The following is a 25,154-nucleotide window of genomic DNA, read 5'->3' as shown; positions in this document are numbered from 1 at the left end:
AATAAATGCTATAGAAGTATTGTTCATTCTTAGTTAGTGTTAACTAATGTGCCTTATTACCTTATTATAAAGTGTCACAGTATTAATTAATATTTGTAATATTTTACACCGTTATTCAAATAAAACAATATAGAAATACAGAGGAGTACATAAAAGAATAGATGATACATCTAATGCCATCATATCCTGTTCTTTTTGTGTCTACAGTACCTTTGTCAGTATGCCGTCCTCTCTGTGGTTCTTCTGTAGAACATGTTGGAGGGCCAGTTGGATCTTCTGCTGGAGTTTCTCCACCTTCACCTTCTCCTGGAGCCAGGATCGATCTAAACACACACGGGCACACGATGATCATACACTTCCTCATTTACAATCTGAGCACCACAAATAATTTTGAAGGTAAACAAGTGATTGTGGGTAATTTATAGGTACGCTTTAATACAGAATCGCGCTCACCTGCAGACATCAACACGAAGGCGGAGAACAGGGCGATCTCGTCTTCAGAGAGGTGCATAGAACACAAGTTTTTCCCAAACTCGAAGACGGAGCTGATCAAGTCGTCGCAACCTGTCACCAGGGAGACAGAGAGAAAGAAAAAAAAAAAAAAAAAAAAAGGAAAGAGTCACAGGCGGGTGAGATGGAGCAGTAGACAGCATCGGATAGACACTTGATCTTTTAGCATGAGATGTCGGGGTGGCGCAGAGGTAAAAACAATACAATACAATCCTTTAGCATTACAGATTTTTCCCACCACGTTTTTTCCCCCTTCAGGCTAATCATGCTTTGGCGAATGAGAGGGGTTACGTAACCATGACTGGGGTCACTAACAACACTGAATAAAACCCATGACTCATGGCTCACACAAACACTGGGAGATAGTCGACAGCAGCAGTTCTCAAACTTTCCAAGCCAAGCACCACCTAGACACAACAATGTTCCCTCTAATTTCGTCTTTCATTTTGAACGTAAGTGTTAGGACTACAGCAACGTTCCATGATTTTTAAATTTGGAAAGATCGCACTAAATCTAAACATAGAAAACAACATCATAGTAACATTTAGAAAGGCTTGCACTGTATTTGCATGAATATAAAGAAAGTACAGTCCAATTCAAACATATGAATTGTACTTATAGAAATAGTAAATACACTTATTTAAAGGTGAAATAAACTAAATATTTTTATATCATTCATAGCTTGAAAACCTGAAAAACTGTTTAACATTCATTAAGTGATACTGTTGGTTTCAGTTGCACAGATCTATATTAGATTTGTAATAAATCAGATACTAGAAATAAATGGAAAAAAATATCTCAAGATGTGTAAAATTTATATATATTTTTTAATGTATAAAAATAATGAAATATTAATAATTAAGCAATGAAAATGGCAAATAATTTAAAGAAAATGTCTCACGTTGTGTCGAATACCATGTGTTCACATATTTACATATTTTCTGGAAGAATCACACAACCGGTAAAACACCACAGTAGTAATAATTAGAAATGATTATGAAATTAAATATTTAAATATAATTAATAATATGCTATTTAATAAAAAATAATGTATTATTATTGTATTTATTATAAAAATTTTATATATATAAAATTTATATATTATATATATAGACAATGTTTTAATATAATATTAACTGAAAAAAAAGTAGCTTAAATATATTTAAGAATATATAATTTAACAACACATTTAGAAAAAATAATACAAATTATATATAAATTAAATATATTTTATTTATATAATTTTATTATATAATATTTACTTAAGAAAAGAAAGGATTACACTGTGTATGCATGAATATATACATTTTGCACAAGTAATGCATATTTTAACATTATATTAAATATTAAAATATATACTAATATTATACAATTTTAATACAATTAACTTAATCAGAATATTTCTTTACTTATTTATGAAAAATAAATAAATAGCATTTCCAGTATTCCAAGTAAGTTTGCAAATGGACTTTAACATCAAATAAAATTATATATTGACTTTTGTATCAATCGCAGCTTGAAAACTTGAAATATTGTTACATTTTTGTTATATGTTGACACTGTTAGTATTAGACATGTAGATAGCAGAAATTAGACATTAAAAATAGCATAGAATTTTTAGAAAGTCAAAATTGTGTTGAATACCACCTGTTCACACATTTCCATATTCTGTGGTAGAATCAAACTAAAGCTAAAAACACACAAACACCACAGTAGTAATATTTAGAAAAGATCTCAGTGTATTTGCATGAATTAACATGCAAATGTTGCATTCTGTTTCAAACACATAAATAATAAATACACTTTAGATGATTTTCCTGTCTGTTTAGAATCATATCTAGCCTTTTATATTGATTGCAGCTTGAAAACATTGTCGAACACAGCGCCTATTAAGTAATAATGTGAGTTTTAGATGCACAAATCTATATCAGACTCATAAATAAATCAGATATTGGAAATTAAACATTGAGAAATGCTAAATAATTTAAATAAAACATCCAGAATTTGTTGAGTACCACCTGGGGGCACTACGCCACAGTTTCAGTTTTCATACCAGTTTCGGATCTACTGGTTTAACACACACAGGCTTGTTAAATGCGCCACACATGCAACATGAATAAGATATTGCGGTCGTTATAAGGCTCAGGACGTCCGTGTGAGATATGACTGAATGTTGTCTCATAGGCGTTATGTCTAGATTTCTCATATTTGTGCTTGTTTTGGTGTTTGGACAGTTTTCAGGCCTCAAAAGGTCTGCATAATGACAGGGAAGAGATTTCACTAATGTCACGGCATTCAAACGTAAATGCTATTTGCTTACTCTAGAAAAATTCTACGCCCAGGCTACGGCTGCGTGGATGGCGGGTTTGATAAAACACTCCTGGTAGACACTCAATCTTGCTTATGCACTTCCAGACGCCCACCATACACAGAAGCCACAGCCGTGCTACTGCAATCCTGAGCAGCAAAGTTTAACTCCAGGTGTGGCGGATGAGAGAAGCTGGTGCCGACCTGGTGGGCTTTATTTGCTTGCCTACACATAGGGTCCGAAATTAACACTTAAGCACCAAATAAGAGTAAATAGCAATTTGATTTAATTTTAAAAAATGCATTTCATGCATTCATATTCCCTCTTTATTTTTAAAATATTTATTTAAATGTTATAGTTAATTAGTTAAGTGTGTATTTATTTATTTATTTATTTATTTGAGGTGGCAGATTTTAGATCCTGCATACAGGCGTGTGTACAAAGCAATTTTGAAGTTGCTTGCCGTTAGGCAAATTGGGTTCTGCCCGCATTTGAAAGTTGTTGCCATGTGTTAAATGAAGCCTTAGTTGTCAGTTCGAACAAACAGGGCACAAAAAGCAGCACACTCACATAAAATATCAAACACAGAATTTCCACTTCACATACCAAATTCAATTTGGTTTCGTAACTCACCTAATGACTTAAAGACATCAGGGCCCGCATACTTTCCGTCAAAATAGACTGTGTTGTTCTGAGGGTCGAAGGCACGGCACATTCTGACGAACACCACCTCCAAAGAGCCTACGCATAGATGAAAGAGAAACAAATGTGATTTTATATAATCAAAAAAAGATATGGTGGAGAAATATGCAAAGGCAAAGGCTTTCATTAGCATTTTTCAGAGTTTATACAGTACATACATGTTACATCTGCAAGATGTAGTTTGCTCATCTGCAATACGTCTATAGGACGTTTCCTATCAGATTTCAAATAGACGTCTATTAGATGTCTTTTAAGGAATTTATGATTTGGAATGTATGTAAAACTGATATCTTACAGACGTCTGTCAGACGTTTGTACACAGCAGATGCTTTCCAGATCAAGTGATCTTTAACAGATGTCTTGCAGATGTACATGTGCTATCTAGGAATAAGTATGAACACTGATAGCGCACATACATCACAGAGACATCTATTTGATGTCTGCATTTACATCTGCAAGACATATTTTTTAGAGTGTTTGCTCATCTGCTATACATCTATTGGACATTTTCTATCAGATGTCAAATAGACGTCAATTAGATGTCTTTTAAGATAATTATGATTTAGAATGTATGTAAAACTGACATCTTACAGACGTCTGCCAGACGTTTGTACACAGCAGATGCTTTCCAGATCAAGAGATCTTTAACAGACATCTTGCAGATGTACATGTGCTATCTGGGTAGGTTTTCTCATTCAGGTCGATTACTGTGATGGCAAAAGAACAATTTGATGAGAATCTTGTTCAGTTAGTTAGCTAAGCTAAGCAAATGTTTATAGTAAGCTATAGTAGCGAAAATTAGTGTAAACCGTCTTCTTCTACAATACCCTGACAGCACACGTACATCTCAGAGATGTCTATTTGACGTCTGCAATTACATTTCATGAGAACCTTGTTCAGTAAATTAGCTAAGCTAATGTTTATAGTTAGATATAGTTACACATGTGGTTCAGACATTCAGTGCTAGGTTTGTTATGCAAGATCAGTATTTGTGTTCTTGCTTAAGTACGTTTCTCCCCAGAACCAGTGTGTTTATATCATAACTACATTCGCTAAAAACAAACAGCATTTCTCAGTTTATAGTTGGGGTGCTATAGTAAGAATTAGCATAAACAGTTCTTCTACAGTTAATTTTTGATTCTGATCGATTACTGTGATGTCAGCGCAACAATTTGAAGTGAATCTTGCACAATAAATTAGCGAAGTCAGCTAAGCTGTCAACATGTTTATTGTTACCTACCTGAATAATAATGTGTTTCTACATTTGTTATATGAAGTTAGTATTTGCATACTTGCTTAAAGTATGTTTCTGGCCATAGCAGTGTGTTTACACTGTACCATAATGAGAAGCAGTATCATAAAACACAGCTTTATTAAGTCACCAATCATCTGATGTTTTTGAGCAGTGCTCTATGTGTGTGCGTTTGACTCAGGTGGAGTGTGTTGCTGTTATTGTTGCAAGTGGGAGCAGTAATTCTACAGCGGAGTGCTTTGGTGAGCACAGGCTTAGAGGATAAAAGCCACGTAATAGAAGCCATTACGGAGCTTTAGAAAGATGCCGGTGGTTTAAAATGTCATGTCAGGAGAGAGCGCTCACTCAGTATTTTGTTAATAATTTTGGTCGGGCCTGGAACAAACAGAAACACTGAAAGCTGTTGGGATCATAACGGGGACGTTGTGCGAGTGTGATGGAGCACTTTGGTCCATTATTTGTGAGAAGATAGTGTGCAGCAGTGGATATCATCTCAATAGTGCCTTATTTTTCAAAGAGCTGACAGATCGTCCCGATACAGTTTTTCTGTATACACAAGAGATGCTCAGCTGAAGCATGGCACCTCCTGCTGTGTGACATTGACTGTGTTCGGAATTGAATACTTGCATATTGCTTACTGTGCAGTATACTATTTTAAGCAGTATGTAAAAAATTGTGGAGTATGCAACAATAAATACTTTAAAGAGTAGTATTCTAAACTGTCAAAGTGTAAAAATGCCTTAAATAACGCTTTTCAGGAAAATCAAGAAAACAATGTTACTTTCTACCTGAATTGTGAGATAAAAAAAAAGCGTCTTTTGATAGAAAAAGTCTGAATTGTGAGGGGAAAAAATTACGTTGCAATTACGTTTTAAAATTTTTTGCTCACTTGGCGGAAAAGGGCTTCCATAGAAATTCTGTCCAATGCATACTCTGCAAAGTATATTTACTGCTAGTCTAAATGTAGCCACACGCACTGCAGCAAAAGGATTATTTGTGTTTACGCCCTGTAAACTAAGCCGGGATTGGATGATGGTGATGTGAACACACACTTTACCTGCTTTGAGAAGCACTATCTGATCATTCTGACAGAGCTCCATGAAGCCGTCGATGCGCTTGGCAAACTCCACCACATACTGAATGGCCTCTGTGATTTTAATGGCACACAACTGCCACATGACTTCCCTAGGCTGAGAGGAAACAAATAAAAAAAACACAACCAGTTTCAACAAGCGGCCATATTTTTTGGTCGAAGTTAAATTTTTTCCCCCAAAGTACACTTATAATGCAAGTCAAAACTTCTTGAACCAAAACAGTCCTAATTCAGTTTTACATGACGGGGTTTTATATCCTCTTAGAAATAAACAGGATTTGAAACTGTATATTGAATACATTTTGATACATTTCTGATTGGTTAACCTATACAAACTGGCATAAACAGTTCACCCAAAAAAGAAAATTCTGTCATTAATGACTCACCCTCATGTCATTCCAAACCTGTAGAACCTCAGCTTCGGAACACACATTTAGATATTTTTAATGAAGTCCAAGAACTTTCAGGTTTGGAATGACATTAGGGTCAGTCATTAATGACAGAGTTTTCATTTTTGGGCGAACTATCCCTTTAAGTAGCCACTTAAATGACTAGACATCTTATTAATGCAACCAGCCAGAACATTTTCAATATCAAAAACATCACCACATCAGTGTCCCTCGAAGTTACGACATTAAATTGCAAACATGCCTGACCAAAGTTTCTGAACAACCGTATGTGACTCTTTAAGAATGTGTGTTTACCTTGTTCTGGTAGCTCTCCACCTCCTCCTGAAGGAACGCCTGCCAGGTCATCTGCTGAAGTTCTTCTCTCAGGTACTGACACGTCTCCATGTGGGACTTGGAAATGTTCTGGGCCAGATGTTCTGAAACACAATGCAACATACCTTCAAAAAACCTCTGTCGCGCCTGACTGCACTTAACGTGCAGACATATTGAGCTGTACCACATATATGGTATGAGATGGCATTTGTTTCCCATTAGTGTTATAAAGAAGCTCTTCCTACTGCCAGATTAATTTATGCTTACAAAAATGCTGAGGGAAAGGATCTTTCAAAAGATGCAGTGTTTTATTTGCGTCTACAATCAAAGAGCTGCACTGTGTTTGTGATTTAAAGTCGATTTAGAAGCTTGTTGACCGTCTGTGTTCCTGTACAAGAGGAAAATAGGGCAGTACTTCAAGTATAAAAGTGAAGAGTGTGTGTAAATTCGCGGGAACAAAGGTCATATTTGCTTTCAGCAAGAACGAGCAAATGGAGACGAGAGAAAGAAAAAAAAACAGTATAAAAATTCAATCATGTTGAAAACACATCTGTTAAAAGGAGTCCCAGAGCAGGAGGGGAAGCTAAAAAAATGATTTCCCTTGGCGCGTGCCCTGCTGGATCCTGATTGGCCCTAATTAATGGAAACTAATTAGAAAAAAAGAGGTTCTTTTAATGAGTCTTTGAGATGAGTCTCCAACCTAATGCTATTTTAAGACACCTTTAGCGACGTTTGCCCCACGGTTGGGTTCTTTCCCCCCTAGTACCCAAAATCCCATTCTAAAGAATTATCACTTACCCAACTCAGCCATGGAAACGGTGGGGGATGTCTCCCCATTGGTGAAGGAGCAGTAGGGGAAGAAGCCCGAGCCCGGGGTAAAGTCGCAGATGGGCTCTGGCTTGATGCCGTTGATATCCAGCCCGGACTGGTCGGGCGAGGGTTGAATGTCCAGGTAGAAGCTGCTGACCCCAGAGTCAGGCTTGGTGCCGTCGGGCGTGTGGCCGTTCATGTAGCCGCTCAGGTCATCATGGAGCTCGGTCAGGCCATTGGTGGAGAGGCCGTAGGTTGGGGTAAGAGGTTCGGCCTCACCGGGCTGCTGCTGGTGGTCCCGCTGTTGCTGCTGGAGCCTGTGTTTCTGCACTTCCGCATAGAGGCTGTCCCGCTGCTTCTTTGACATCCTGCCAAACTTCACCGCTGTAGGGAGCAAAGACAGTGTAATGAGAACAGAAGTCTCTCTCAAATTATGAGTGCTTCTTGAATATAATCAAATGCGTTCAAAAAAGGTCTAAGTCTAGGCTGGTGGACCAACGCTAGATTATTTTAGAAAGTGGCAATTTTGTATGAATTCATATGGAAATGTATGGTTTTTAAGAAAAGGAGTAAGCATGAAGGTCCTCCCCTAAAACAAACCACCAGTGGGGCATAAGCAGATCATATGAAAATGTACCAATGAGACAGCTGAAATTCAGGCAAACTAGTCATCAATTTATCTAAATGTACAATAGTTACGAATTGTCTTGAGAATGTGGTGAGTTGACCTATGTTCGACTACTGAATGTGCCTTATTACAGGGACAATCCCTTTAGTGCAACCTAAGTTTATGTGTCTTTGGGAAAATGGTGGTGGCGCATAGCTCACTGTTTATGTTGATCAAACCAGCAACCTTTTGGTTGCCAACCACCACACCAAAACAGCTCTTCCACAAGATGACTTCACTCCATAGCCATTGTTACTGAAGAAACAACAACAGGCACAATCTCTTTTCCCTGAAGACTCTGGCCTTTGAAGGGAAGCTTAGTATAGCATCAAGGAGAGTAAAACTAACTCCCGGGAGTAGGTTTTAATGTCTCTCAAAGGGTATTAGTGGTGTATTGGGTCAAAAAAATGTTCTACGTGGTAATAGCATTAGCTTTCTCCTGCTGTCTACTTGCCAAAATGATCCAAGAACAGAAGACCTGACTAGCATGAATCATCAATTTTCAGGCACTCGCAAAAAGTAACGGCCTTCACTCGCAACACCTGGAGGAAGTGGCAGAGAGTCTGTTTAGCTTAGAAAGAAAGTGCTGCTACGGCTTCAGTCTGTCTTTGAACTGGGGGAGTGTTAGAAGTACAGGAAGCTGGGGTAGAGATACAGTGCAGATCAGATATAAGTGGAGATCAAGTGTTCGTAAAAAGGAAGGGCGCCTGGCAGAGGACAAGCTGATCTACTGATGGATGGAAAAAGAGATAAATGTACTGGAGAGTTTAGTGGAGAATGAAGGGGATAAAGGGGCTTTTGACTGTTGGAGACGAGAGGAGACCAGAGCAGAGAAGATGAGACAAAATGAAAGAGGAGGACAGGAGAAGAGACAACATGTGACAAGAGAAGAAAAATGAAAGATGTAAAGAAAGGGAAGGAAATGAGCGAAGATCAGAAGAGAGGAAATGAGATGAGGAGGGGAAACAAGGCAGGAGGAGACTTGAAGCTGCGAAAGGAGGAGATGATTGAAAAACTAGTGGACGCCTCACTTGACAAAAGACAAGGTGAGACATGAGGAGACAGGGTGAGATGTAAAGAGAGGATTGGATAGTAGAAGAGACAAGATGTGGAGAGGAGAGGAGATGACAGGACAGGACTGGAGGCAAGACATGAGAAGAGGAGACCAAATAAAGCAAACCCAGACTTGTGAAAAGGAGACAAGATGAGATTTGAAGACAGGGGAGGAGACAAAACATGAGAAGTGGAGAAAATCAGACAAGTGAGACAAGAGGAATCACACAAGAACAGAAAAAACAGGAACAAACGAGAGGTAAGGAGACAAAGTGAGATTTGAAGACAGAAGTGGAGATGAGAAAAGAATAGCTGAGACAAAATAAGTATTGAGTAGACAAAAAAAAAAGTTTTGACAAACGAAATCAGACAATGAGTGAGGAGACAAAATGAGATTTGTTGAAGGGAAAGAGTTGAGATGAGAGAAATGAGATGAGCAGGGGAAACAAGACAGGAGGAGACTTGGAAGTTGCTATTTGAATAGAGGAGATGAGAGAAAAACTAGTGGATATTTGAGACTTGAAAGGAGACAAGATGAGACATGAGGAGACAATACAAGATGTAAGGAGAGGATTGGATAGTAGAAGAGACAAGGTAAGATGTGGAGATGACAGGACAGGACTGGAGACAATCATGAGAAGAGAAGACCAAATAAGACAAATGCTGACTTGTGAATAGGAGACAAGATGCGATTTAAAGAGAGGGGAGGAGACAAAACATGAGAAGAGGAGAAAATTAGACAAAAGGAAACGCAAGAAGAGGAAAAACAGGAACAAAAGAGAGGTAAGAAGACAAAGTGAGATTTGAAGTCAGACGTAGAGACGAGAAAAGAATAATTGAAATGAAATGAGAATTGAGAAAACAAAAAGGAGATTTGAAGAAAGAAGTGGAAATGGGAGAAGAAGAAATGGGACAATGAGAGAGGAGACAAAATAAAGTTTGTTGAGGGGGAAGAGTTGAGATGAGAGAGGTGAGATGAGCAGGGGAAACAAGACAGGAGAAGACTTGAAGTTGCAATTTGAATAGAGGAGATGAAAGAAAAACTATTGGACATTTGAGACTTAAGAGGAGACCAAATGAGACATGAGGAGACAAGATGTAAGCAGAGGAATGGATAGTAGAAGAGACAAGATAAGATGTGGAGAAAAGAGGAGATGACAGGACTGGAAACAAGACATGAGATCAGGAGACCAAATAAAGCAATCCCAGACTTGTGAAGAGGAGACAAGATGAGATTTGAAGACAGAGAAGAAAAAACACGAGAAGAGGACATAAGAAGTACAGGAACAAATGAGAGGTAAGAAGACAGTGAGATTTGAAGACAGAAGTGGAGATGAGAAGAATGAGACAAAATGAGATAAAAAAAAGAAGACTTGAAGAAAGAAATGGAGATGAGAGCAGAAGAAATGAGACTAGTGGACATTTGAGACTTAAGAGGAGATGAGATGTAAGGAGAGGATTGGATAGGAGAAGAGAAAAGATAAGATATGGAGAGGAGATGACAGGACTGGAGACAAGACATAAGAAGAGGAGACCAAATAAGACAATCTTAGACTTGTGAAGAGGAGACAAGATGAGATTTGAAGAGAGGGGAGGAGAAAAAAAACATGAGAAGAGGAGACAAGAAGAGAAAAAAACAGGAACAAACAAGAGGTAAGGAGACAAATTGAGATTTGAAGGCAGAAGTGAAGATAAAAGAATAACTGTGGTAAAATGAGAGTTGAGAAGACAGAAGTGGATATGAAAGAAGAAATGAGACAATGAAAGAGGAGACAAAATAAGTTTGTTGAGGGGGAAGAGTTGAGATGAGAGAAACTGAGACAATTATAGAAGTAAATAAGATTAAAGGGGAGAAGACAAAATGATATTTGAAAAATGAAGAGAAGAGAAAATTAGAGGACAGGAAACAAAAAGAGACCTGAGGTAAAGAGACAAAAGAGAAGAGAACAAAGACGAGACATGAAGACAGAAAATAAAATGAGATGTGAGCAAAATATATGAAATGAGAGGAGACAAGACATGCAAGGCAGAGACAAGACAAAACACAAGGAGACGAGTGAGGTTTTTAGAAGTAGTACAGGATCGACTGAATTTGAGACATATGAATGAGTCTAACGTCGTCTCAGACATGTGTGTGTCTGGGTAGCTCTGTCTCTGTCCCTGTGTAAGGAAGGCAGATGGGGACTGGTGAGCTTCAGTCGGAATGAAGTCAGAAGTCACCTTGCCTGTCCTGGTTGTGTGTGAGAGAGCAGCCCGGTAGACTCGGAAGACCTGGCCTGATTTCATCCTCCTGTCACGGGCCGTAGTCACACAGCCCAGCCGGAGGCCCAGCAGGGGGCCTCCACACACACACACATACACACAAACACTCTCACCTGTGCTCCCGTTAATGCTGCTCACCTGCATTGGCTTTAATGAGCCTGTTTTAATGATGCTCATTTAATAAAAGCTACTTGCTGTCAGATTCTCCACCCTGAGTGAGCATGCCCTGCAGTCCAGAACCACAACTGCCTCTTAAATTCATCTTGTCACAAGTTTGGTGAAAAATTAATGAGTAATGGGTGCCGACTACAGAACAGGTACTCTAATTTATGTGACATGGCAAGACTGGGGACAAAGGTAAGTAGTGAATAAAAGTAGAAAAGGACAAATCTATATAATGTATTTAAATTATTCACAATGTTGGTTGAAATTTTTTTCATGAGTTGTTCCATTTTTAACTCTATTCATTGCACTCAAAGGTATTCTTAGACTGTAGCTAGGAAAAAAAAACAGTTGCTGTCAGGTTGCACGTTCACTTTACATGCTGATCTGTTTGGTATTTTGCATGCATTTGATGTTCTGTATCTGTGGAGACTCTGTTCTCCCTCTGGTGCCTGCTGTACTGGACACGGACTTACCGTCACGTGACATGCCCACGGCCAGACACTTCTGCAGCCTGCAGTGCTGGCAGCGGTTCCGGCTGGTGCGGTCAATCAGGCAGTTCTTCTGACGCGGGCATGAGTACGCCGCATTGCTCTGCTGACTCCTCCTGAAGAAACCCTACAGGCCAGAGAGACGGACAGAGAGAAGGTTAGTTAACCCATTCACGACTCAACTATAAGGAGGTTTTATTTTCTGCTGCCCAGTAAGGCCACTGGTTAAAAATTGCAGTAGCCCCACCATCAAAAATATACATTTTAAACATTCTAAGATTTGCATCCAAGGTATCACAGATTATTTATGCAATTTTGAACCAAATTTCATTTATGTTAGCAATGTATTTATGTTAGCAAATTAACCAAACTTCAGTTTTATTTTAGTATCATTGAGATACAATTGTAGTTTTTATTAATAGTTTAAATTAGTTTTTTTATTATTTGACACTTTTTTAATAATTTTTAAATAATTCATAGTTTTTGTCACTTTTATTATTATGTTAAATTATATATATATATATATATATATATATATATTTTAGTTCATTTAGTAATTTAATGTAATTTTAGTTACATCATGTTAAACTAGATGCTAACTAAATGAAAGTACTTTTTTTAAAATGATCTTATTTCAGTTAACATTTATTTCAAATAACTTTACGTTTTTGTTTTTATTAATAGTTTAAATTCGTTTTTTATTCTTATTTTAATTTTTAATAAAGTTTTAGTTTTTCTTTTAGTTTTTGTTACTTTAAAAAAAAACTTTTATGATACAAATTTGATTTATTTTAGTTTTAGTTTTATTTATATTTTATTTCAGTTAACATTTATTTCAAATAACTTTGTTTTAGTTTTAGTTAACTACAATAACCATGTTGATTTGACCTCAAATGGATAGACATGTCTCTCTTTATCTCTCTGTCTTTTTTGTAATATTTGTCTCTTAAAAATGTTAATATTTATAAAAAACATTCTAACTTTTGCCTCCAAGCTATCAAAAATTATTTATGCGATTTTGCACCAAACCTAATTTATGTTAGCCATGTAATTATGTTAGCAAATCAACCAAACTGCAGTTTTATTTACAATCATGTTTTTTATGAATAGTTTCAGGTTTTTATTTAATTTTCTGTTTTTATTTTAATTTCTAAAAAAAAGTTTAGTATTTTTTGTGTTTTTGTCATTTGTATTTTATTTATTTATTTTAGTTTTAGTTCTTTTAGTAATTTAATATAATTTTAGTTACATCATGTTAAACTAAATGAAATTGAGAAATGCTTCTTTGGGAACTGAACTAAATTAAAATACATACTAACAAATGCATATTTCACATGAAGTTCACAAAGGAACATAATTTCTGTGTCAAACTCTGAACAGATGGCGGCAACTCTACAAATGCTTGTCTCGATCATACAGACGTGTTCATCTTCAATCGAGGTACAACGCACATTTCACCGAGGTAACTATAAAAAGCAGTTTGGAACGAGTATTTTTCCTCATTAACAATTGGCACGGCTAGTTCCGAGACGGGCGCGAAAGGTAGTAAATAATGGCGAGTTTGCACGAGGTTATTAATGTTGAATAACAGAGCTCGAACCCGGTGGGTGCCGCGAGGGGGGAAGGAGCGGGCGCCCACGTTGAGTTGATTTCTCATCCCTTTGACTTAATGAATTGATTCCAGCTCGTCATTAACACACCCCACTCCACAGCTCCATACACATATGTCTTAATTAGTTGCTCATTGGCTGTTTAATTACTAGAAAACAGCTGACAGCTGCCAAGTTGCTTTCTAATGGCAGCCATTATGAAAGCGGGGTAGGACTGCCGGTGACAAGCAGCGCTCCTTAATAATGCTATGATTTATGGGCCGGAGCGGTGTGCTCGCACATATCATTAAATGTCTCTCTGCCTCGAGTAATTAGTAACCATTAAAGATACATTTCAGCAGTTTATTCTTCAGGGTTGCGCGTTTCTGCCGCCGAGTGAGTGACGGAGAGAGATGCTGAGCAGAGAGTCTGTCTATTGTGCGGGAAAACAAAAAAACAAGCCGTTCAGGAGCCGCGTCCGCACGTTCGTTTCTGCTTGCCGAATGCTAACGAGTCGCTCCGGTGACAGGCAGCAAACAGGAATACACAATAAGCACAAAACTCCTCTTTGCTGAGTGGACGGCGTGTTTGAAAAATGCACGAAAAGACGAGCTTCTGGGAACGAACGTGGTTGCAAAACTGCTAACGACGTGCTGTGATCCAAAGCGCTTCCCTTTTTGACGGTTTTATTAAAAAAAGTGCATGGGAAGGTAAAGAAAAACAAGACAAAGGGATTATATAGTCGCTGTATTGTAATTGTGATGTTTTTAGCAACATTTCATCCTGACTGTGTGAGTTATTAACACTCTGGCATGTGAATTCCAAAGTCCTGTAAGCACAACAGTGCGTTTTTTCTTCCTTAGAAAGACAATAAACCGAAAGAAACTTCTCTGTTATTTTCCACAATGTCTCATTTGTTGGCTTTTCCCGCTTTTTCTTTGTCACACGCGCGCTGACAGGGTTGTTTAGCTTCTTACCTTGCAGCCCTCGCACGTTATCACGCCATAATGGATGCCTGATGATTTGTCTCCACAGATCTTGCAGGGAATTATTTCGATTTGAGCTGCGGAGAAAGAAAAGAGAGAAGATACTGTCAGGATTTTTCACTGTCACCAGTCACCGCGCAACACCTCCTCCACGGCTGCATGTTGCGACATGAAACGGCGCAGAGCTTCAAACGCATCACGTCCCTGCCACCCTCGGCTGCGGCGTGTTTGGAGGAGGCCATCCTGACTTTAAACAGAAAACCCTCAAAAAGCACGGCAAACGTGATGTCAGCCCGTGATTTAGAAACAAACGCAGTCGTAACAAAGCGCCACTGTTCCCCGCGGAGACTTTGGGCAGTAATAACGGGACAAACCCAGCTCTCTACCACATGACTGGACCTTTCCGCCATTGGAATATCGGCCTGTTTAATTTAAAAACCATTAAAACCAAGAGGACAGTTTCGTCACCAAGAGGCCTAGCGCTGACACAAAGAGAAGATGATAATAAGAAGGCTTGAGGAAAAACACCATTACATCACTAAAGCTATATATAAGTTTAAAGTTAGTACATTTAAAAGGATATTTATCCAGAAAACACATTTTGTCATCATTTGCTCACCCTCTTGTCTTTGGAAACCTATGTGACTTTCATTTTTTGTGGAACACAAAAGCAGATGTTTAGCAGAATGTTCACGCTGCTCTTTCCCATACAATGAAAGTGGATGGTGACCGAAAAACAACACACACGCACAAAACCAGTCTTAGGTAGCACAAATGTGACCCTGGACCACAAAACCAGTCATAAGGGTCAATTTTTCAAAATTGAGATTTATACATCACCTGAAAGCTGAATGAATAGGCTTTCCATATATGGACGAGATACAACTATTTATAAATCTGGAATCTGAGGGTGCAAAAAAAAAAAAAATCAAAATATTGATAAAATCACCTTTAAAGTTGTCCAAATGAAGTTCTTAGCAATGCACATTACTAAACAAAAATTAAGTTTTGATATATTTACGGTAGGAAATTTACAAAATATCTTCATGGAACATGATCTTTATATCTTAATATCCTAATGATTTGTGGCATAAAAGAAAAAAATATAATTTTGACCGATACAATGTATTTTTGGCTATTGCTACAAATATACCCATGCTACTTAAGACTGTTTTTTTGGTCCAGGGTCACAAATATCCAAAAATACATTGTATGGGTCAAAATTATACATTTTTCGTTTTTGATTAATAATATGCATTGCTAAGAACTTCATTTGGACAACTTTAAAGACAATTTTCTCAGTATTTTGATTTTTTTTGCACATTTAGATTCTAGATTTTCAAATAGTTGTATCTCAGCAAATATTGTCCTGTCCTAAGAAACCATACATCAATGGAAAGCTTATTTATTTATTCAGCTTTCAAATCTCAATTTAAAAAAATTGACACATCTGACTTTTTTTTTTTTTGTGGAATACAAAAACAGATGTCTAGCAGAATGCTCACGTTGCTCTTTTCCATACAATTAAAGTTGATGGTGACAGTAGTATATGTGACCCTGGACCACAAAACCAGTCTTAAGTAGCACTGGTATATTTGTAACAATAGCCAAAAAATACATTGTATGGGTCAAAATGATCCATTTTTCTTTACTTATTAAGTAAAGATCATGTTCCATGCAGATATTTAGTAAATTTCTACTCCAAATATATCAAAACTTAATTTTTGATTAGTAATATGCCTTGCCAAGAACTTCATTTGGACAACTTTAAGGACAATTTTCTCAGTATTTAGATTTTTTTGCACACTCAGATTCCAGATTTTCAAATAGTTGTATCTCAGCAAATATTGTCCTGCCCTAAGAAACCATACATCAGTGTAAAGCCTATTTATTCAGCTTTCAGATGATGTATAAATCTCAATTTAAAAAAATTGACCCTTATTACTGGTTTTGTGGTCCATAATATCTTTTGATTACCATGTCTTCATCATATCTTAAGTTTACATTCATGTATATAGAATCCGCTTTCATCCAAAGCAACTTAGCATAAGTGATTTACTTGCCAGTCATGATAAGTTTTGAGACAAAAGAACCAACAGACCAATTTCAGTGTTTGCAAACAACAGTATTTTGCATTTTTTGTGGGCAGGAAATGAGAGTTTTCAAGTAGCAGTCTACGGAAGCCATGGAATAAAAGAATAAAAAATAAATTGGAGTTTGTATTTCAAAATTCTAACTTTACTCCTGCAATTCTGAGATTATATCTCACAATTCCGATAAGAAAAATCAACTCGTCGTTCTTTTTCTTCCTCTTGGCTCGGAATCATGAATTTATATTCCACACTTCTGCCTTTTTTCCCTTCAGAATTGACAACCTCGCTATTGCTGAGTTAAATCAAGCTATAAAGTCTGAACTAGGAGACATGACTTTGCATTTGCAAGAAAAATTGTCAGAATTGTGAGATAAATTAGGAAAATGCTATGCAAAATATTATAGGTTTAAATAGTATTTCATGCTAATACAATATGTCCCCTATGAACTGCATATGTGACCCTGGACCAGTCAACCAGTCATAAGGGTCAATTTGTTTGAAATTGAGATTTAGAAATAATGAATAAATAAGCTTTCCATTGATGTATAGTTTGTTAGGACAGGACAATATTTGGCTGAGAACTATTTGAAAATATGCAATTTGAAAGTGCAAAAAAAAAAAAAAAAAAATACAGAGAAAAACACCTTTATGATACTAATCAAAAATGACGCTTTGCTATATTTACGGTAGGAAATCAACAAAATATCTTCATAGGACATGATCTTTACTTAATATCCGAATGATTTTTGGCATAAAAGAAAAATCGATAATTTTGACCCATATAATGTATTGGCTATTTCTACAAATATATCTGTGCTACTTAATGACTTGTTTTGTGGTCCAGAGTCACATATGTGAATGCCTATTTTTTTAAATCCAATTTATGCTTTAAGAGTAGAATAATTTTTAACGTCTAAATGTTTAAACGTCTGCGTTTTGCTTCAAATATCATCCAAAGCCCAACAATAAATTGTATTCTTCAGACTAATCTGCCCTGTAACTTCAGAGAAGTTAGAATATAGCTAAAATACAGAACATAGCAAGTTATTGAGCTTTATGACAGTGCCTATTCACTGTATGGAAAAGAGCAGCGTGAACATTTTTCCAAACATCTAATTTTGTGTTTCACGTGAGAAAGTACGTCATACAGGTTTGGAACGAATTGATGCAATAAACTGAACTATTCCTCTATAAAAGCACACTGGCAGATATCGATTCCGATGGATAAAACCTTGCACGAGATGCTTAAAAGACTTCTCGATAAAAGTCAGGCATCTCAAAGCAAAGGCCACGCAATATAATCACATCAAAGGACCTGAACCAAACCTCTGGCCATTGCAAAATAGACCTTACCACGCAAGAGCTTCACTCTATATTTAGCCGGATTACAGCTGAACAGTCACTGTTTAATGTAGCCTAAGCATTTTATTTCTACTTGACAGAAATTGCTCCCTCTAGTTCTCTTAGATCCCGAGCCAAAGTTCCCCGCAGCTACTTGCCTACCTCCAGCCAAAATACTGTGGCTCGATAATATTTTAGCGAACCTTATAAATCCAATCGTACGGAATTAATTTGCACGCATCAAATTTGCCACCGCCGAACGACGTATCCGGCCCGTTTCATCATCTGCCTTCGAGCTCCCGTTGTGTCATCTGAATAATGTCAACGTCCTAATGGCATGGCCAAGGGTCTCTCTCTCTCAAATGATCCACTACCCCTGTATCAGTCAACGTGCCTGTAAAGAGCACAACAGCGTGCGTTTCAATCACGACGGTCGCTAATATAAGTCATTTTATCCTTCTTCAATAGATTTGCCAATTCATATTACCAATCATGTTATTCTAATTATTTCTTTTCGGAAAAAAGAAATGCGGCCAGTGCACTCTGTTGTTTATTTTTGTGTTCTCTCGGCATGAGCATTAGCGCGCCAGTGTGTTCCTACTCCTTTAGCATTTTCAGCCTCATTACTTACATAATTTGTTCTGACATGCACTCACAACAACTGAAGCATGCTGTAATTAAGGCTGGCTGTGGTTGAAGTCCAGGAGAGAAGCCTGCAGTACCAGGCCCCTGCCAGTAGGTGGCAGTCTAGGGCTGCGAGTACAGTCTATCCCAGCCTTGTAATCCCAGCCTGCCCTAAAGGCTGAGGCTGGCATCACAGACTAGCAGGCTGCGGGTTCGAGCCTGCGGGGCCAGCCGCCGCGCTCCTATCTGACTCCCTCCCTAGGCGCTGCTCAGAGGGCCCTTCGTTTTAGCCGGAGAGAAGCAGGTACACTTGCTGACGAAGCTCGTGCCACATCAGTCGGCGACGCGGGAAGTGAAGAGGGCATAACGCTGCGCTGGGCACTAAGGTTTAGGTCCGCCTAGCGCCAATTCGAGCTCTGCTCTCGCTCTCGCCAGGCCTCCACATGAAACGCTCACAAAGCTCTTTGTCTCCTGCCTGGCTCACGCTGCGGGTTGCCGTGCTGGATCGGAGCTTCCTTTGTCTACGGAGAGCGCTAAACCAAAATTGTTCTGCTGAAAAAAATCCTCACAGCAAGATTAAGACGGGGAGTAATTCATCCAGCTCCAGTACAAACACACTCGCCTAATAACACACACTGTGAGATATTCAGTTGCTCGAACAGTTCCACATGTTTATAGGACGCTATTTGCCAACATTAGATAACTGAATAACCACCAGGGAAAAACAATACTATGGTATTGCTATATTTTTAGGACATGCTACCATGACAAAATCATGTATATATATATATATATAGTTTTGGTCAGTATCACTGTGCATTGCGGGAATATATACATATGCATATACATGTGTATATATAAATATATATAAATATGTAATAATACTTATTAATAATACTTAAAATTTCTTTCCCAAATATGTGTGTATGTTAAAAATAAATAAATATAAAACGTATTATTCTTGGACAAAATTATTATTATTATTATTATTATTATTATTATTATTATTATTATTATTATCCCTACAGAAAGCATATTGTGACTAAATAATAATTATTGTCATAATAATGATTAAATAATCCCAACATGCTAAAGAGTTAATAAAAATACATTTTATTATTATTATTATTATTATGATTTATAATAATAAACAATTTTCTCATATAACTACATTGTTAACCCTTCAGAAGACATACTGTAAGTAAATAACAATGATTATTATCATAATAATGATTAAATAATCACAACATTCTAAAGAGTTAATAATAATACTTTTATTATTATCATTATTAATAATAATAATAATAAAAAAATTGTTGTATAACTACATTAACTCTTAAAAAGCATACTGTTACTAAATAACAATAATTATAATAATAATGATTAAATAATCACAACATGCTAAAGAGTTAATAATACTTTTATTATTATTATTATTATTATTATTATTATTACACAATGTTCTCATATAAATGCATTGTGAACCATTTAGAGAGCAAATGTTCTCATATAACTACAGTATATTTACTTGCAAAAATTATTATTATTATTATTATTATTATTATTATTAAAATACTTTATTATTATTATTATTATTATACAATGTTCTTATATAAATACATTTTCAACTGTTAAGAGAGTAAATGTTCTTATTTAACTGCAGTATATATTTACTTGGAGAAAAATAATTATTATAATTGTTATTTACATATAATCAGTATAATATTGTTATTTTAGTATAATAATACTAATTATTATTATTATTATTATTATTATTATTATTATTATTATACAAATTTCTCATATAACTACATTGTTAACCCTTCAGAAAGCATAATAATCACAACACTTATTATTATTACACAATATTCTCATATAAATACACTTTCAACTGTCAGAGCGCTAACTGAAATAATAATAATAATAATAATTAACATGCTTTCTAAAGAGTTCACAATGTATTTATTTGAAAAAAATGTCAGTAGTCACAATATTAATAAGAGTTAGTATTACTACTACACATTTTTCTCACATAAATACATTAATCCAAATTAAAAGCGTACAGTAACTTAGTAATAATAACTGACATTTATTCTCAAATAAATACACCACATGTTGTAATATCACACAGGAAGTGGACAGATAACGCATGTTAGCGTTAATGCCATACACCACTCCTGGTCAAGATGTTCTCAGCCTACAGGCTACATCAAAGACACCACAGATACGCAGAATTACGTAAACGAAAGTACACGGTAAAAGGGCGCAGGGCCACTGTAATGTTAAAGATCAAACCCTGCGCTAAATGACTCCCATAGCGCCTACGTTAAAACGCATGTAGGAAAAGAGCAAATCTGATGCAGCTTGTTAGTTTGGTCCTCTCTGTTGTGACTTCCTGGAGCCCACTTCAAGGTCACTGAGTCAGAGCTGACAGCGAGACAGAGCCCTGAGGAGGAGTGATGTGTCACTTTGCTGTCCCCTCTTTCTGCTAATGCTATCTTTCTCTCCGTCTATCGCCTTCCACCCCGCTCTCTCATTCCGCGTCCCAATCTCAATCAGACCCCGTCTCTGCCTTGCCCTTTACAGCCCTCAAATCAGACCTCATGGGAGAAAAGCCCCTGCTCTTGCTAACAGAAGCCCCTCAGTTTCGGCTAACATCAAACACACTTGTCACTTGCTCACCAAATGGCCATTTTAATTGGTACGGCACATAGTTCATGCACATAAATTCAGACTGAGGCCATATTTCATTGCACACCATCAGCCGTGACAGTCCGGCTCTCTGAGACTGCTTAGCCGTGCTTCGCCGCAACTGTGAAACATAGTAATAATGTGTCTCACATTTGAGGACGCATACAATAGTCAGATATCTTAAAGAATACCCTGGTGAAAAAAACAGCATATGCTGGTATGTATGTTTTGATGCTGGGATGCTGGTTAGGTATGTTTTGATGCTGGTTAAGCTGGTCCTTTGCTGGTTTTTGCTGATCATGTTGCTGGTCAAGGACCAGCATAAACCAGCAAAAGACCATCTTAAACCAGCACCAAAACATACATACCAGCATATGCTGTTTTTTTCACCAGGGTAAAGAGTTGTATTCTGTATTAACCCTGGTGAAAAAACCAGCATATGCTGGTAGGTATGGTTTGATGCTGGGATGCTGGTTAGGTATGTTTTGGTGCTGGTTTAAGATGGTCTTTTGCTGGTTTATGCTGGTCCTTTGCTGGTTTATTCTGGTCCTTGACCAGCAACATGACCAGCATAAACCAGCAAAGGACCAGCATAAACCAGCTAAGGACCATCTTAAACCAGCATCAAAACATACCTACCAGCATATGCTGTTTTTTTCACCAGGGAAATCCCATATTTTAGCATGTTTTAGCTGGGCTAATGCCTTAGAATCAGTTTATCATACAACTAACAATGCTAAAAATTACAGAGTACAGCGGAAAACAAATTTGAATGTGAAATACAGACACTTTTCATGTTTAATAGTTACAGGCTAAGCTACGCTAGGCTACGTTGTTTTCTAAACAAACGTATTCATATCCTAGCACCTCTAGCACTGAAATGTAAAGTTTTTTTTGGTTTTGCTATCCACAGTTTTACTACAAACACCAAACACTAGTTTTAGCATAAATCCGTGGCTAATTTTCCTAAAGGAAATGCAACTGCGACTGTCCCTTCTTTTCCTCTGCTAAACTTGGGACACGTTCACACTTTAATTCAAGTCTTTCTTCTCAAATAAAGCCACAGAAAATGAAAACAGCAGCAAAAGGTGGCTCATCAAAAAGTAGAGACAATAATCATTTCACCATAACGCAGCTAACGCCTCAGCGCTAACTGTCACAGTTGCTCTGTATTCTTTAGCGCATTAGCGCTGACATCAGCATCACAAAGGCGCTCATTCTCCGTGCTGAGCGCTTCTTAAAAGTGCTCTCGCCTCATTTGTACCTGAGGAGCTTCGTTCTGAGAGTGAGACGAAAAGTGTGATGTTGACACAATATATTGAAGGCGTGTGAAATATTTGGGAACGTTCACTTGCTAATGGAGGATTCCAGGAGTCGGCTAGTGGGGGGAGGGTGGATCGCTAACTTCTCCAGAGTGCTCCTTTTCTGTCTGCGCATACAAAATGATATGGCTTTTTTTCTGTTCAGCAGTATGAAAACATCCTGATCTCTGTTTCTGCACACAGACGTCGGTGATATTGTTTGTCTGGCGTGCTGAAAATCAAGCTAGGCGACTAGCGATGGGCCAAAGCGCTAACAGCGCATTTGTGGCACATTTCTTCCTGCATGCAAATCAGCACAAAATGCCTCTAGTTATTCCCGCTCTGGGCTAAAATCTCGCTGAATTGTTGGATTGTTGACATAACCTGGTGGGATTAGGATTATCCGTTTATGCTATAAGGACACATACTCATAAAGATGAGAGCTTAACCCATTACACTAGTACACCAAACACATTCGCCTACACTTTTTTGAGCAAATCTATTAGTGTTTCCACTGTCAAATAGATTCAGGATTGTTCACTAATGAATGAAATCAACACCATGAAGGCCTAAAGCAGTGTTCACAGTGACTAACAGTGACAAAACAACTAGATAGCACATTTACATCTGCAAGATGTCAGCTAAAAATCTCTTGATGTGGAAAGTATCTTCTGTGAACAAACGTCTGACAGACGTCTGTAAGATGTCAGTTTTGCATACATTTTAAATCATACCATCTTAACGACATTTAATATACGTCTGTTTGACATCTGATGAAATGTCCAATAGACATATTGCAGATGGGCAAACACTTACAAAATACGTCTTGCAGATGTAAATGCAGACGTCAAATAGACGTCACCGTGATGTATGTGCTGTCAGGGATTCATTTTTATTTCAAGTTGTGAATTTCTGCTGACAGCAACCACTTGAAATGCAACTAAAGTCCAAAATATGCCTGATCTCATGACGAAAACGTACGTGTGAACGTTTTCGCGAGATGCAAAATACGTACCATTAGGTACACATCATTGCAGTTTCCAACAGAAATGTCCACTAGAGGCTGTAAAACAGCGAACACTTGTAATCGTTTTCGTACACAGTTATGATTACAGCTCCATAAATTCTCTCCCGTGTCCTTATGGGATAATGCCCATCGTATGCATACTTCAGAATCACGTTGGAAGTAGTAAATCATCCGGGTAATTTCTGCCTACTGTTTCTACTTTTCTACTCATCTACTTTTATGAGTACTGTGAACTTCTTTTGTCACATACTATATAGTAGGTAAGTATACGATTTCGGATGCAGCCCATTTGTGAGCTGAGCAATCTGATTGCAAACATATAGTAGGTTAACGTCAAAATTCACCAACCTGATAAAAACGTACCTGTGGGAAATTTTCACAAGATGTGAAATACGGACCGCCATGTAGGTTTCGTGTCATATTCGATGTGAAATGTCTACTGAGTGCCGCTAAAAGAGTGTTTGTTTTTTCCCCCGGAACAGATGAACGTACATATGGTATGTTTTATGTGATGTTAGTTTTGTACGTGTCACCGCAGTTCTGACTTGAAATGTCCGTTGACTGGCGCTATAACTCTAAAGGTCCTTGCACACTGAATCCGAAATTTTTGTATACATTTTTTAGTGTGTTTTTTTCATATTCGTCATCCTTTCCTATGAAATGCTTGCTACGGATGTGAAAACGCAGAAAAATCGAACATGATCCAAATTTTTTTTATGATGGACGAAAGTTTCGGAGGCAGTGTGTAAACGTGTGAAAATTTCAAACAAAAATTTTGGACTCAGTGTGAAATGACCTTAATGCTTTGTGACATTTGAAAATAATGTACCATCTGCACTACACCTAAACCTACTTGATAGTATGAACAAAAGTGAATGTGATGTAAAACGCAATTGCGAACGTGGTTTTAGCTTGGTTTTCTTTCAGCTCTTTCATTGTGAGCTGTGTTTTTCACAGGATTCGTACCCAAGGATTCCACATTCTAAGTCTAATTCAATGCCGAATGAGCTACCGAGTAAGCTTGTTAAGTTCAGAAAATGAAACATATGGAGCTGTAATCATAACTTTAAACGATTACAAACAGGCGGGAACATTTTACCGCCTCTAGTGTTAATTTGTGTGTATGTACTTATTGATACGTATTTCGCTTCTTGCAAAAAAGTTCCCACAGGTACATTTTCGTCATTAGATCAGGTAGTCTTTCTACAGAGCGTGTAAAAGCCTTAGTATAATTTCGGCTTCAAGAGCATTAAACGTTATGCAAATGAGCGGTGATGTGACTACCAATGGAAGTGCAGAAAGTGAGTCTCTACTGGACAAAACTGGATATAACAGTGGATGCTATTCGCTATAGACACTAGTTTTATTCTTAAAACTGCAGTTTTTAATTTTTACGCTATTAGGGACGCCAAACTTTTATTTGAGTAATTTCACTGCAACATTTGGCTCAACCAAAGGCATGAGTCTGGG

At 37.3% G+C, this 25,154-nt stretch overlaps 1 protein-coding gene across 4 annotated transcripts in view; it reads right to left on the bottom strand.

The window, feature by feature from the left end:
• The window catches only part of roraa (RAR-related orphan receptor A, paralog a), a 384,106-nt gene that overhangs the window by 9,280 nt on the left and 349,672 nt on the right, over positions 1-25,154 (bottom strand). For all 4 annotated transcript variants that reach the window (XM_051099046.1, XM_051099048.1, XM_051099047.1 and 1 more), the window contains 8 exons: positions 14,599-14,684; positions 12,018-12,159; positions 7,386-7,781; positions 6,570-6,691; positions 5,830-5,962; positions 3,452-3,559; positions 454-564; positions 211-323 (listed from right to left, as the gene is read on the bottom strand). In XM_051099046.1, coding sequence (XP_050955003.1) covers positions 211-323; positions 454-564; positions 3,452-3,559; positions 5,830-5,962; positions 6,570-6,691; positions 7,386-7,781; positions 12,018-12,159; positions 14,599-14,684 — 1,211 coding nt within the window. The remainder of the gene's footprint in view (positions 1-210; positions 324-453; positions 565-3,451; positions 3,560-5,829; positions 5,963-6,569; positions 6,692-7,385; positions 7,782-12,017; positions 12,160-14,598; positions 14,685-25,154) is intronic.

Source organism: Labeo rohita, chromosome 25 (assembly GCF_022985175.1).
Source record: "Labeo rohita strain BAU-BD-2019 chromosome 25, IGBB_LRoh.1.0, whole genome shotgun sequence".
In the NCBI taxonomy this organism is placed as follows: domain Eukaryota; kingdom Metazoa; phylum Chordata; class Actinopteri; order Cypriniformes; family Cyprinidae; genus Labeo; species Labeo rohita.
This window is presented reverse-complemented; position numbering and strand designations above follow the sequence as displayed.